Below are 16,399 nucleotides of genomic sequence, written 5' to 3'. Positions count from 1 at the left end.
ATCTTCTTTTCCCTCCCTTGCTTGAAGCATGAGCTGAAAAAACCCAGAAATTAAAGCTGAACAAGTCTGGTGCCATTTACAAAAGTAAATTTTGTGTTTTAAATCATCCCTGGGAAATTTACACTGCTTTTTCTCTGGTGGTTTGATCTGTCACAAGCAGAGGCTCTTGTGTTTAAATATAGCTGTTTTAGCCTTATGGCTTCATCGCTTGTGTGTGCATTTCCTCAATGTTATTTTACTTTACTCTGAAGGTGGGCTGAGCATGGAAATCTGACGAAGCAGTGGGCTGTGCCTTTAGCCTCAGACAGCTCTCGCAGTCTTGTGAATAACTATGTTAGAGAGTGCAGTACGCAGCAGGAGCAGCAGTGTGGTGCTCTGCTTCCCTAGCTCTGCCTGGCAGGCAAGTCTCAAGTTCAGTGAATATCTCTCGCTGCCAGAGAACTTTTCCATCTTCTGCAAATGAATACGGCCTAACTGCACCAGAAAAATGGGTACAGGGGATTATATCTGCATTACCATGAGTGGAGGGGCCCCCTGGGGCTTTAGACTGCAAGGTGGCAAGGAGCAAAAGCAGCCTTTGCAAATCGCCAAGGTAGGCTACAGGGATGTTATCTGTGTGTTGTGACTGAAGGGAGGGAAAAAAGTGACTGTTTGAATGAGACTTTTCACTCTAAAACCTTCATGTGGGTTTTACTGTAGTGCTAGTTTTAAATCTGCCAGAAATGTTGAGGCAGCTCTACAGGTGCAAGACCGATCATTTTAAATGCCCTTTACAAGAAGCACTTGTATTAGTACTTAAGAGGTACTCACAAGTGCCAGTGCTGTTTTCAGGCATGTAAAGGAATCGATGCATCTTTCCAATTGCCACTGAAATCAGTGGGTATTGTTGAGGAGGCTCAGTGTCTTGCAATGTAAGTGTTTTGGATAGCATAACCTGCCTTGACCATCCATTTGTGACTCCTTCTCTTGTCTTGCCATGGAAAAAATAAATGATTTAGCATGGGAAAATGTCCCTACTATTTTGGGAATCCTGGAAAGCATTATCCTGAGAATCCTGAGAATTATTGCTGCTTCCAGAGGCTTATCCTGGAAACAGCTTCAGCAGAGGTCAAATGTGCTCTAGTATGTATTCCATGAATGATACTGAAAATTGTTGGCCATTCTATAGATGATCTTTCTATATAAAATGAAATGAAAATGAATTATAGAGGTTTAAAGTTTAACTTACAAGAAATCTCTCTGAAAACCAACTTTGTAATTTGAAAAAAAAAGTATGTCTGCTTAAAATAAATGTTTTACTTCAGTACAAAGACTATGGCTTGCCATGGCTAGTAGGTACTATGTAAATATATGTTGCTACCTTTGGTCTTCCTGGACAGGAGGTGATATTCTACTCATAGATACGTTATCAGGATAAATCCATTGACTGCAATGGTATGAAAACAGAATTTGAACTAATGAGTATGATGTGTCCTGCCATGTTAACCTGAAATCCAGGAGTTATCATATATTTATGCCCATACAATTGGAGGCGAAATAATAAAAAGGAATATAAAGCATTATCCTATAATAGTCTCAATGCTGGATATACTGGTATATTCTTAGTATGTTGATGCATTATATTAGTTCTGTAATTTAAGCCCGTGTTTCTTTTAGCTGATAATATGTTTACGAATTACAGCTGCATTTATATAATAGGGTCAGTTAGTTTTTCAAATGCAGCAGAAATATTATATGCAGTTGTGAAGGATTTTATTTTGTTTTAAAATAGATGATTGTGTCAGTTTTTTGACTAAGGAAATAGTATCTGGCATTCTCTTCTCTCTGAATGATTTCCAGCCATAAAACTAACTTTATTTAGTAGTAAAGCTGCAGTTTATTAAACATAACTATCATGGATTTTTTTTTTAATTTAGTATTGCTAATTAATGCTTGTTTTTAAACATTTTACAATACTCTAACATATTATGAGAAAAACTAGCCTTTTGCTAGCATGCAACTGTTGCTTCCCAAATAAATCTATCAGTACTAGCTGACAGAGAATCCTGCCATCTAGTGAAAACTTTGAGGAAAAATGTCAAAAGTAACGAAATGGACAGAAGGGAGTGGCCTTTTTGTCAAACCAAAAGCAAATCCATGATAATTATGATGACATATGGTTTTGGTTCAACTCATCTCTATTTCAGACAGGGGGATTTGCAAAATCAAATCCAGTAGCTCTCCCTCATCTGAACCAATAATGTTTGACATTGGCTGAGCCATTCAGACTAGTAACCATCATGGCCCCTCTCAAGAAAGAAAAATCAAGTATCTTTTAGATGTGGTAGATCATTACAGAAATATGTGTGTTTTTTCATACAAAAAGGCCAAGTAAAAGGCCAAGTAATGCAACAAATTGAATGCACTTTGTGACATAAACCACATATATGGGGGGGGGAGGGTGTATACACACACACATACATACACATGCATACACACATATATATGTGTATCTTTATATCTTTAAGGGACTGTTGGTCAGCTGAAGGCTTGTGGGGCTGGTTACAAGCTCCCAGCTTTCCTTTCCTCTGCTGCTGCTTGTGATTTGGTCCAAACCAATAGTAATTGAAAGCTTACACTTTTTGTCTGGTTGAAGGTCCAGCTAAAGGCCAAGACTTTTTCTGAGATCCCCCTTTGTCAGCCCTCCTCTCCTTCCCTCCCAACCCAGTGACCTTCCAGGGGCAGAACTGTTAAAATCCAAACAGGGATCACTAGGGGCTCTGCTGTCAAGCTCTCCAATTGATGTTCACATCTAGAGTATCTCCAGGTCAGCCAATCCTTCCCCTCTCCCGTTGTTGGACTGTAGGTGCCCGGACAGAGCAGGGCTTATGATCGGCTTGTGCCAATACATTTCCCCCTCTTTCTCCTGCACAACATTTCTCCCTCCAAACTCCAAACAGCCTTTGGTCTGTTGGCAGCCTTCAGCCTGGAAGTACTCATGTATGGAACATTCTGTAGATAGAAAAAAATAAAAGCTTATACTGTTATCAGCCTAGCAACTCTTCATGAGCGCTAATTGGAATAATCCTTTAAAAAGTTGGGGGACTTTCCCCAAGATTTCCTGTGTTTTTGATTATGAAGATGATATGTGACCATATGGCAATTTTTCTATCTGGCTCAGGATTTAACAGTGAACCATTGTCCAAACTGTCTTACCATGTTTTTTTTCAAAAGTTCAAGATCCCCGTCATCAGTTGGAATAAATCAGCCCAGTTTCAAAGATGTCAGTGGATCTCTACCAATTTACTACCACTGAGGATCTGGCCCTCCGTGTTTATTTCTGGCTTTAGCCTCTCTCTGTCAGCAGGAGCTGGGAATGCTGATGAGCTTTTGCTCTCAGAGGTGCCCAGTGCAATTTGAGTACACTGTAGTGCCAATGTGATCTGGAGGAAAACCCACTCAGAGCCAGGCCCCCAGCAGAATGGGACCTGTGATGCACAACTAAAAGCATGAGAAGTATAAAGCAGAGGGAAATGAGATAATCCATGAAGCTGTGACAAAGACAGGGGGAAAAATTGCCTCTATTGCACTTATAAAAGGAAACATTGGATATATAACAAACAAAAAAGATCACTAGTCACACTGATCACTATTCAAAATTGTTTTTGTAATTTGCTGCTTAATTTATATTTGCTGCAAAGAAATATAGTTTTATTATAGTTAACAAAAAGATGACATATGACTGGGTGATACCTGATCAATTGTCCCATTTTCACAGTACATAAATAAACAGAAGTCCCTTGAAAATTGCTGAGAGTCTTGTCTAGATGTATGGAGCAGGGTCTGGTTTTCTCATTCCAAGAGTTGTTCGAGGGGTAGTAGTTCCCTCTACCCCAAAGTTTCATTATTATCTCTGTATTATTTTTTACTTACTCAGAATACTCACACCACATCATGTATGTGTGTCCTTATAAAATGATGTCCTTAAATCCTCATATAATAATGTCCGTTTTTTTTATGTTAAAATTCCAATAAAATCACAGGCTCATAATGTGGTGGCAGAATTCACCTGCTTACAAAAACTCATCTTTAAATAAGATTTAAACTACTCTGACCATTTTAATTCTAGTTATTTGGAGGGTGGCAAGGAAGGGAATAATTCTCACTCAGAACAAACTTTGATTTGTTTGTCCCCTTTGATGAAAAGCTGTTAAAGCCATTAATCTACCAAAATGATACCCTCCCAACAGTTCATTAATAAATACATTATGGAAAAATTTTAGAGGTTTATTTAAAGAGGGTTTTCCTATATTTTATTAAGAACTTGGCTATACAACATTTTAAACCCAAGAACAGAATTGTGAGGTCAGATATACAGTGAACATACTAAGACCATTCATGACACATTCCTATTTAGAATAGCAAAAGCCTAAGGGTTTTCCTGAAGCAGGGAAATGGTTCTGAAATAACAGTAAGAACTGCCTCAGATGATAAGAGATTTGAGAATAAGCTGTCACTTTGGGCCCATGTCCTTGTTTTCACAATGACACAAGTGAAGGACTGAAGGCCAACCTTATCTTTGAATTCCCTTTTTGTACTTTTTCCTGAAATCTACTCAGAACTTTAAATTAATCAAATATCTGTATAACTTATCTTTAAAAACCCACCTAAAAGAGAAACATGACTTTCCAATTTAGTTCTCTGATTTTTCCTACCAAACACCATTACATTATGTGGGGTGGGGTGGGGGGGAAGGGTGGCAAATTCATTCCTAGTATCATGCTATTGAGAAATCTAATGACTTTATACCATGGATGCATTTGATTTATTATGTGTAACAAATAGCAGCTTAATGATCTCATTTACTTATATCTGTCAAAGTCTTGTTAGCTTAAGGTAGGGGACTTATTTGCAGAGTTCAACTAGTCAAGCACCATAAGTTCCATTACTCAGACCCCTGCACATTTCAAAGGAAATTCAATCCTTTTTTCCATATCACTACCCTAAAAGAAAAAAAGAATTACCAGTGAAAGTAAAAAAGAACAGGCTCCAGTTCCCTCTGAACTATTATGTAGAATGTTTTATTAATGCTTGAGGCTCTAGGGACAGGCATTACACATAAACCGGTTTAAGTGATGAGAAACTGGTTTAAACCTGCAACAGAACAGATGTTCAGTGCACATAAACCGGTTTGAAAATGGCTGCAACTGGTTTGAGATAAACCTGGTTGAATGTAGTATCAGACTTAACTGATTTGGCTCATATCAGTTTACTCGATGTCTGTCTCAGACCCCTTGCTAGTTTAAGATAAACCAGACTCCTCCAGCATCTCGGCATGCTCTCTGGGCTGAGTGGGGCTCTCTGCTTCACAGCAGGGCTGGCCCTTCCCCTCTGCTCCCTGGCTGCAGCTCCGGCAGAGACTTGCAGGCACAGAGTGTCTGCCTGACTTCTCCCTTCTAAGCAGGGATTATTCCTCCTGCCTCTCTGCCTTACACAGACACCTCAGTATTCACTAGCAGACCACATTCTGGCTACGGTCTGTGCTATGGGAAATAAAAAAGGTGGACAGGTTTTCTGGAGCTAATCAACAGGTAGCTTAATGTCCTTCCTTGAAAAAGCTGTTTAAGAAGAGTTTGAGAGAGGCTTTGTTTTCTTAATGGGTTGATAACACCATGAGTTAAGGGGGATGAACATTCCCTGCTGGGCTGTTCAGGAGAGGTGGGGGACATCAGAATGTCCTGCCAGGGCCTGGCCACACCCCTTAAGATCAACACTGTGAAGCAAAGGGAAGGCTGGCCTAGTGCCCCCCGGCTTCTAGCCTGAGCCACTGCTGGCATGTGCCTGCATTTCTAGAATGAAAAGGGAATGTCTATCCACCTCCAAATCAGTTCAAGCTTTGCAGGTTAGACTAACCGGCAAAGATTGATTCAATTCAGGCTCAATGTCTGTCCCTAGTCTAGGGGAATTAGCACTATTGAGAAATGTGCCTCATTTCAAGTTCTGAGACTATTCTGAATATAAAAATGTTTATACACCAAAGCCTTCTTTCCAAAGGTATCAAGCTGACATGTTTTATCTCCATGGGCACAAACACTGGATCTGATCTTACAAACATTGGGCTTGATCTTGCTCTTTCTGATATGAATGACAAAATAATATATGATTTTGCTAGGGGAAAGAATAGATATTTTTGTAAAACAGTAACAGAGATTTACCATATATTTTGCAGTACAGGTGAATTCTTTGTAAACTTCAGAAAATATATTTTCTAAAGTGAGATAAAACCCACTGCAAATTTCCCTTCCTTTGTTTTAATCTGTACAAGATTGAGGATATGCCTAAACATTACACTAAGGTTAACCTAAACTCGGGTTAGGTCAGGCTAAGTGCCAAATTGTACATACATTTATGATGTTTAGATTGGGCAAAATGGCCTTCTTGCTATAATTTAGTTCACCTAAAGAAGTGCACTATGTAGATCAGGCTAACTTGTGCCCACACATTTGGAATGCAAGCCTGGGACTGGGAAAGCCCCAGGGCTGCACTTTTCCTACCTCTTCCCTCATCCTCCAACCCCCTCTCTCCCTCTGCCTGGACACCTGCCCTCCCCATCCATGGATGTGCTAACCCCCCACCTGGATTTACTTAAATTGTTCCTGGTGTGACTCCTGGCACCGACAAACATATGCACAAGCAGGGACTCAATCTATGATCACACAGTTTAAAGCAATCTGTGTGATCATAGACCGAGTCCCATGAAAGTGTTCACATGCCCTAAGTGCCTAACAGCAGCTGGGAAAACTTTTGCACTGGAAGATCAAAAGCGGAGTGTATTTTTTGGAAAAACTAGAATGAATTAATTTGCAACACTTTGGGTGCATCTACATACTGCTGCACAGTGACATTGCTATGGTGCTGTGCTTTAGTACTTGCTTTTGGAAGTACTAAACCATGGTGGCGTACAGGCAGTTACTGTGCCATGTGTGCAGCACTTGGTTAGATTTCACCGCTACATCACCGTAGCGACACACTATACTGGGGGAACGTTGCCACTATGGTGACGTAGCTGCCGATCACATGTAGGCCCACGTAATCTCTATGTCAACGTAGTGCACCATACAGCAATGTAGCACATCACTATATCACTGTAAGGCAACATGTAGATGCTCCCTTTATGAAGAATATTTGCATCCAAAAAGTTTTGCTTTCACATAAAACATTTTTATACATCAAACCTAAAAAATATAATTACATTGAAATCTCCAGTTTTTTTGGTTTCAGATTATTTTTGTAAATATTAACCATAGATCTAGCTCAAACCATGAGATATTTGGCTAATTCAGGGTTCAAAGAAAACCAATTAGGTTTGCCAAAACTAAGAACAGACCATTTTACCATCCCTGGATAGATAATATTTCTGTTTTATCTTTGATTTCACAATGAAACTATGATTGCCAGCTGTGCCAAAGGCAATTGGTCACACAATTATATTAGTTTTATGCATCTGTCCAACAAAACTCTCTGGTTGCAATTTCAATTTCAAATTCACTTCACTGGGTTCAAAAGAACCTGAAACTGAAAGTGAAACAAAGGGTTGAAACCACCTGAACTGATGCTGATAAAAGTTCATATTCAGGTACCTTCATTAATGTTGAATAAGTGCAGTGGTGGAATCCTACTCATATTAGGGTCTGATTCACTTTCTCTGTATTCTGACCAAAATTGAAATGCTTGATGCTTGCAGGATGACAACAAGCAATCTTTTATAGTTTCCCTAGAAAGGGAAAACTATATCATATTTGAAAGTGTGCCAACTAACATCTCAAAAAATACAGTTGTAAATACAACTTTATAGCTAGTGTAGATAGGGCAACTTGTGTTTAAAAATCTTTGCTGGTCATGGTTATCCCAGTAATGACTTTCAAGCTGAGGTGGAATGAGCTCATATGTTTTTAAACTCAACTTGTCCTAAGTTGTGTTTAAAACTGTTTGTTAAAGTTTATTAGTTAATTCATTTCAAATATAACTCATTTTTCCAGTCTGAAACCCTTATTTTCAAATTCACTCCTCTTCCCAGTCTGACAGCCTATATTTATTGGTACTCAAGGTACCCCGTAAGGTCTGGTTACACAGTCATTTGCTCAAGATATTGTTTGATTCAGTTGCATTTCTCTCCCTTTTCTGAAGGAGATTTTACTGGATCCTTTACCTAGGACTAACCCAGTTTAATAGCTGATATAATTTTGCATAGGCACACAGGCCTCAATTCAGCTTCTATTGGCAAATCTTCAGTTGACTATAACAAGGCAGGAACAAGACAATACAGAGATTTGATTAACTTATTTTTGAAACAATAAAATAAGTTTGCCAAAACCAAGTTGACACTGGCTAGTTCTGAACAACAATGTCTCTGAGAAATTGTACTGCTGCCTTTTCAGAACAAGAAAAGCATTGTAAAAATATTTTGCAGTGTACCTTAGTGGAAGGTCTATCTGGGCCTGTGAATTCTTAAGGCACTTCATTGTGGAGGAAATTTTTGCATTCCAATAGCTGTGCCAATGGAAGTGTTTAGTACTAAGGCACTGACAATTTAGGATTGTGTTCCTAAATGGACACGTGAATATTTACCCTGTTTTTGACAGGCACCCTACATAACGCATTAATTTTAGCATGCATTCCAAAAGCATTTAAGCAAATCCAGATAGATAGATAGACAGTTCAGATAGGTATATTAATTTGTACTTGTTTCTAATAGATACATTTCAAAACTTATACTAGGAGAGTTTCCAATGGGACAGAATGAACAATACAATGCATATTAGCTCATTCTAAAAACAGCAAAGGCTGTATCTAAATATGAATTACATTAGTTCCTTTGTATAGAGTTTGGCTTCATTGATTGAGTCTTTTGTTGGAAACACTTAAAATATACCCCAAGGCATTATTGTAGGTTTGGGGTTTTTTTTGTTATTTGCATATTATTTGTATTGTGAACATAGTGGTAAGGATTTTCTGGCCCAATTCAAAACAAAGCATCATGAGAGACTATTATGTTTATGAAGTCTTTTAGGATTGTGTCATATTGTAAAAGGATAATCCCAGTTTTTGTGCACATCACAGAAAGAGCTTTACTCTTCCTAACAGAGAATCCATGTCAGTTCATACTCACCTTTCAAAAATAAATTTTTAAAAGATGCCACAATTGCAGGATAGCTCTCATTTTCTGTGCAGATCATTAGTCTTCGTGCTTGCACATATAACAGTTTCTGCGTGGACAAATATGCCAAGTGTGACACAATTGCTACAGGCTTGAAATTTAAGGAACAAAGCTTATAAAGATAAAGCAAGATGCTACTAAAGTCAGTGCTGTAGCCCTAGAGTAATGAATAACCAATATCCTTAATGACAGACAGGTATTCCTGAATATCATCAGTATTCTTTGTCCTTAACCTCTGTCTCAAATAGGTGAACCACCAGAAGTGTGCCACAAATTAGCCTCACCCCCTTCTTGAGCTCCCCTCTGATCCCTTTCCCCTGCTCTATCTGCTGCTCTGCTTTCTGCCCCTTGTCCTATACTCTCTGCTCTATCTGTTGTTCTGCTCTCTGTTCCTTGCCTTACCTGCTGCTGTGCTGTCTGCCCTCTCTGCTACCTAACCATGTGCCACAGACAGAGGCTGCCCATATCACTGATGCCAAGTGCACCACAGGCTGCCCTGCCCCCACCCCCCTGAACTAGCAGAATATTAATGTTTTCTGCTGTGACAGCACAAATGTTGAATCTTTGTTCTAAAATCTGAGCAGTCAAAACTGCCTTAGAGAAAGCCTTGTGAAAAGAACTCCCTTATTTTCCCATTGAACTCAATGGGAGTTTTGCCTTGACTTTATGAGAGGAAGGATGGGCCTTTAAAACAACAGATTGTGGTGTAATTATTTAATTAGAAACATAAATCATGAACAAAACTCCTCATGGGGAAGGGCTGATGTGATTAAGTCACTGATCTACTTTATTCAGTATCCTGCTGTTAGCAGAGGTCAGGCCTTGAAGACTTCTACCATCCTTTTACCAGCTGAGCAGCTCTGATGGTGGGGAGTGAGCCACAGTCACTTTGAACACTATGGATGCTTGTAGCCAATATCAATGAATACTGTAAAATTTCAAATGAAATGACAGAATGAACTGTTTTGGAAACAGAAGTGGGAGAAAGTGATATACCCTTCCACTGATTACCTCATGTCTAATCTCAAAATGTAAGCAATTTGAGTAGGGGTCGGGTAATACTAGCATGCTTTTGTGCACTCGGATAGCAATAATTAATGATGTAATTTAAAAAAATAGAGATCTCCCTGAGAGTATATGTTTCATTTTCATGCATGTCCTGGAGGTCTTTACAGAGCCAGATACTGCCAATATTTCAGTTTATATGTTTAAAAAAAGGGAAACTTTAATGCTCATAAATCAGGCTTCAGCAACAGCATAACAAACAAGAGCTCTTTATTTACTGTAGTCTTATCTACATAGGAGAGAAATGACTGGGATTAGTTATCCCAGTGTAAGACTTTTCATGTGGGAATTGCTCCTTTCGCCCCCAGTTTCATGTCACTCTAGAAGTGGTTTAAACTAAGATAAAAAGACACTCTTATTCCAAAAGAGTATTTGTTTACATGGCTCCTTTGCCAGTATTACTATAGTGGTTTACCTATACCAGTATAATGACACTGATGCACTTAGCGAGACTTCTGCGTAAATGTAGGGAGATCTGGGATTTGAAAAGGGGGTGCAGAAACAGCGACCAGTGATGCAGGGCTGGATGCACCCCAATTCTAGCCTGTCTCCCCAACTTGGGGGGGGGGCAACCCATGATACAGGAGCCAAAGCCACCCACTATCAGCATCCGCTTCCTTCCCCTCTGTGCTCAGTGGTACCTTCTCTCCTATTCCTTCCTTCCCTGGCTCTCTCCACTTACACCTCTGGTTGCAGGAAGGGGAGACCCTCCTGTCACACCCACTGTCCTGGTCATCCTGCCCCAGTCCAGCTGGGGTAGCTGGAAGTGATATCAAACAGGGAGGAGAAATGTGCTACCACTGCTATTGTCCCCATCTGATCATGGGTTTCTGGGTAAGCCAGGCTCCTCATGCAGCCCAGCTGGAACTGAGTGGGAGCTGCTCTGGAGCTCCTCCCACCCCTGGATCCAGTGGCGACACGTATGGGGTGACAGGTGGGGGTTGGGCACATAGGTTCTTTTGAAAATGCCATTGAACACCTAGACACAGCTTTAGGGGCCTTTTCTGTTGGGTTGAAATAATGATTGCCATCTTTTGTGGAACTTGGTGGGATTCAAATTATTGCTGAACACTTTCTACCAAAAATGAACTATTATGTGACACAGAATCCAAAGTTGCCAAGGTACAGGTGATGCAATTCCTGCGTGGCATTCTGTATCTTATTCTCCAAATTACATTTTGTTGTTTCATGGAGTTCATTTCAGACTCCAGCTGCTAACTTTCACTATTTTAAAATGAAAAGAACATGTAGAAATCATCTGAAATAAAGAAATAATTTCACTATATTATCATCTATTCATAGCCAGTTGCCTTGAATAGTTGTGAAAATAATAGTCAACAATAGTTGTGGAAGAGATGTATATGTGTGTTCAAATCAGGAGCATTTACTGGATTGTAGACTGTTTTAGACTAACTCTAACATAAAAAATGACTTAATGTGTTGTAAGGTACTTGTGGTATAGGAAGGTACTCATTTAATTTTCTTAATTGCGATTTCAAAAATGAAAAACAATATTTACCAAATGCTTGGCTGGCAGGGGTGAGGTAGAGAACCAGCATTGTTTCATTTAAATTCTCGGATCAGCATATAAAGGAATTATTCTCTCAGTGATAAGGTAATGTTATAGAAGGTGCTTTATAAAATTACGTAATTGGTTAAAGAAGAATATTTTATTTTAAACAACTTTTGGTATAAATCGTATTTTAGCGGACTGGTCAAGTAGGTAACAACTCGATGATCTACTAAGGTCCTTTCCCACCCCTAAATGTATATGAAAGTTACCAGTTAAATTTTGTCTTTAGATGTGGTGCGTGTTGATAAGTATATGTAAGAAGATTCTGTTAATTTAAGGGAATGAATTATAATGACCCAACAATACCACTTTTACTTGAACTATCAACACGTATATATGACCAAATTGGTTTCACACTATTCACACTGCAGGTATAGTATTATGGAATATCACCAGATGGTGCTGTTACCATCTTACAAATTCTGATTAGCTGAATGTATAGGTACTTATATTTTGTAGAAACACCTGCCATTAGTTCTGGTGCTCTTTTTATGGCAGCTGTTCTATACCATGCAGGAGTAGTGCCAACAGAACATACATGTAAAACAAAACCAGAAGTATATAACATCATGATAGGCACACCATTTCACACCTTGTCATTTGCTATTTGCACATTATGCCACATGTACATTTAGAATGTAATCTGTTTAACAAAAGGACCACATGTTTCTACCAATGTTTGACATTTTGAGGTTAAATGAAATTTCAAAATGGACCCAAAAGGAAACATTTTGGAATTTCCATTTTGCAGGAAATGTAAACAAATTTTATTTTTTATTCTAAATCAGAACTAAAACACTTTTAAATGTAAAAAGTTCCCAGAAAAAAATATCACTATAATTGTAGCTGTTGGGTACTCTAAAATAATAATAATAATCCAATATGAAGTGATATAAACTTTTATGTGCTTTTTTAACTCAAAATTAAAAGGACCATTTGCAAAGTTGGGTATAAAATAGAACCTTCCCAGCTCAGCCTGCTAATTTCATTGTGATTTCTATAGCTCTACTTTGTTCCACTGTCAGTATACTTTGCTGCTTGACCTAATTTACCACAAAGTAAGACCATTTTGAAAATGGTGGGCAATCCCCAGACAAAAACCTGAGGTTGAGCAAATTTATTCCGAAAAAGCAAGTTTCCACCTCATTTATCATACCCTGAAACCTAAGGCACAGATAGAAAAGCAGCTCCCCATTGTAACTCATGAAGCTTCTCAGGAAGTGCCATGAGTTACAACAATGCCCTGGATCCAACAGAAGTTCCCAGGAGTTGGGGAATTCAGCTGCTGTTTAGAATGGTGTGGGGCCCAGGGCGGTTACTCTGATTCACCCCCTGCTAGGGACGGCCCTGCCTACATACATGCTTTTAAAAAAAGCACTGCCTCTGTGAATTTTTCACCTACATTTGAAAGACTTAGAATATTTGGATAAGATGTTTTGGTGTTTAACTAAACCAAATCTAAATTCTGAACCAGAAATGGACCCAACCCCAAGTTTCTGGATTGTAAAACCTCTGAAATTTGTTGAGTTGGCTGAAAACTCAGATGATTTAAATTTGACATAATGTCTATCTCCATAGTGCCTAACTAGACCCAGATCAGATTAAAATGGATAATAAAAACACCCAGGCACCCCTAATTTTGGGGTGTTGAAATCTCTCTTAATTTACAGCTCATTTCTTCTTGGAAATATCTTGAAGTGAACCCATCAGTAGATATACTAGTAAAGTAGCATTCTTTGTACTTTTGCAGACCATCTGGAAATTTTTATCAAAAGCTTTCTGAGTTCATGGGATGATTAGTGATTCAAACAGTGGTTTTACTTTCAAATTGCTATAATTCAGCAGAAGGAAAATATTCCAAACCATCATAGTCAGGATTATAATTCTGTAACTATATGGCAATTGTGAAAATCAAATTTGTCAATCTACCTTAATCTAATATGAAGAGACATTGAGTAGCTTTTTTACTACACTGAAGAGAACAGAACAAAAAGAAACATGATAATTAGTTTCGGAAGACTGTCATCATTGAGGTCCATCATAGGGCTTTTTTAATGTTAATGCATGAACGAATTAGGCATTGAAATGCATTTAATGAAAACAATGGTGCCATACTGTGTACAACTAATGTGCTTTATTCAGTTATTGTTTTCTTGAAACCAAAATTTGCATAGCTAGCCTTTGCAGATCAGAATTAGCATAAATTCACATTTGGTGTTCTTGACTAAAGCCAAAGTAAGTACTGCAGTGAACTGTCCCCATCAGCCTCAAACCTGAGCCCTTTGGATTTCTGTATAATTAGGCTTTGAAGAATTCAGATGAGGCATGGCTCATCAACTTCTGGGTAATGAAGTAAAAGTGAAGAAACAAAGATTGAACCATATTTTAGCAAAATCTTAGAAGTGGAAAGAGTGGGGAAGTGGCTGCATGTCTACAAGAAAAATGCTTTCAGGGATTCAACAGAAGTATAGGCAACCCAGCTTACATAGCGTAAGAACCAACCTGAACTTTCTACCTAACTTGAACTGTAGTAAAACACATCTTTTTTCTCTCTTTTGTTTGCTTGAGGTCTGAAGATGCTCAGCATAACTTTTTTCTTACTAGTTTTCTGTTTTTGACCACTTCTTGTTCCAACAAGAGCCAAAAATACTGTAAAGTTTCAAGGACAAGAGGACTTATCGCTGGTCCGCATCCTTACTTTTATTCAAAATAATGGCTCCCTCTTTGTGTCCTTCTCAGAATAGGTCACCTGCTGATACTGTCCCATGCTATACTGATGTTTTTTCATGTTAAAGAGAGAAACTTCCTGCTTTTTGGGACAGGCTTTTTGGATCTAATCAACAGGTAGCTTAATGACCTTCCTTGGAAAAGCTGTTTAAGAAGAGCTTGGAGAGAGGCTTTGTTTTGTTAATGGGTTGATAAACACTGACTTAGGGGTGATAATGAGCTGGGCTGCTCATGGGGTGGGGGGAAGGACAATAATGAGCTGGGGGGAAGGTCAATAATGAGCTGGGCTGCTCATGGGGTGGGAGGAAGGACATCAGAGCATCCTGCTGGGGCCTGGCCATGCCCACCTCAACTCAGCCCTGTGGAAGGGAAGGGAGGGGAACTCTATTGCTCCTCCTCCCCCCTTCTCTCCTCCCAGCTTCTATCCTGAGCCACTGTAGGCATGTGCCTGAATTTTTTCAGTCCAGAGGGGATCTCTGTGTGGTTATAAACCAGTTTAGCCTAGCCAGGTTAGACTAACCTGCAAAGATTGAATCAGTTGAGACTCAGGCTTTTTAAATGTCTGTCCCTAGCCCTAGGGACTGAACCTAAAGCTCGGAGGTTGGGTTTCAGTTACAGAGTACATCTATATGAGCCATTTACTGTGCAGCTGATTAACTATCTGCACAGTAAATGTCTCAGCATCTACATGTGCGCCCCCATTAGGGCTCACAAAACTAATAAACTCTGCAGCACGGTAGTACTTGTACACTACAATACTACCCTCCTGTGGAGTTTTTTCATATGCAGCAGCATACATATAGATGTTGGCCAAATGGCTGGGGCATGATGGTATTTCAGTGCTGGGGCTGCCTGCTGGCTAATCCTGCACTGAAGCACCCTCATGACCCAGCTGGCCCCTCTGCAGCACACCAAGCCTGGTCAGAGCAGCCCTGGGCTGGCAGGCTGCCCCTCCCAGGCCTCCTGCTAGCCCAGGGCTGCTGCAACCCAGTCCAGTGTGCTGTGATCAATGTGCAGATGCATGCCCAGGAGCTTCCCAGGAGCAATAAACTGCAGAGCAATAAGCTGCCTCCTAATGGCACGTGCTCCACAGGTTATTGCTGCCCCCTAATGGCACATGTAGATGTCCCCAGAAACTTTCAAGTTTGCAAAGTATGGTGGAAAGCTCATCTTGATTAGGTTTCTTTGAGATTTCTGAAAGACTAGTGTGCAATGCTTCTGAATGGGAAGGAGAAGGAAACAGTTTGCAACACCATTTAATCCCTCATCTATACAGAGATAACTTCATTTGATACATTTACACAACATTCCCTCCCTTAGTCTAGGGTTTGAATGAGTAATTCTCAATCAGGGTACCATAGCACCAGGGGTGCCAAGAGATCATTTTTAGGGTTTCCCAAAATATTAGCACTGTGAGGCATGCAAACAGGTCACAAGATAGACCCAGATATTTCAAATAGGAATTCATAGCATTATAAATATTCTCACCTGTTGCAGTTCTGAATTCCTTGCAACGGAACAAATGCACCATTATTTTATAAGTAAACTAGTAAAAGCTAAGAACTGGCATTTCCTAAGGGGTTCCTTGTGTTTAATGGGGGATGCCTTGTTTCTAAGAAAGAACCGCTAGGTTAGATAGAAGATGAGAATCCATGGGGGATAAAACATTTTCTATTTACCATGGCCCTCTTATCAGGAAAATATCTGTAGAGCTGTTAAAAGTATTTGTCATTATGGGCTAAAGATTCAGTCCTGGAATATATGTAAGGATTTCCTATTGACTCCAAAGGAAGTTGTATGCGGGTATCTAAGAAATTAATATGATCTTCAGGCAGAAG

General features: G+C 39.4%; 1 protein-coding gene across 3 annotated transcripts in view; it reads left to right on the top strand.

Annotated features, from left to right (window-relative positions):
- Positions 1-336: 336 nt before the first annotated feature.
- SYNPO2 (synaptopodin 2) overlaps positions 337-16,399 on the top strand; it is a 137,450-nt gene continuing 121,387 nt past the window's right edge. For 2 of the 3 annotated variants that reach the window (XM_006259658.4, XM_019494909.2), the window contains exon 1: positions 337-592. In XM_006259658.4, the coding sequence (XP_006259720.2) occupies positions 488-592 (105 nt within the window). In that variant the 5' untranslated portion in view covers positions 337-487. The remainder of the gene's footprint in view (positions 593-16,399) is intronic. The other variant, XM_059722094.1, reaches the window with a different exon arrangement.

This window comes from Alligator mississippiensis, chromosome 2 (assembly GCF_030867095.1).
Source record: "Alligator mississippiensis isolate rAllMis1 chromosome 2, rAllMis1, whole genome shotgun sequence".
Lineage (NCBI taxonomy): Eukaryota > Metazoa > Chordata > Crocodylia > Alligatoridae > Alligator > Alligator mississippiensis.
Note: the sequence above shows the minus strand (reverse complement) of the source record. Positions and strands in the feature narration are given on the sequence as shown.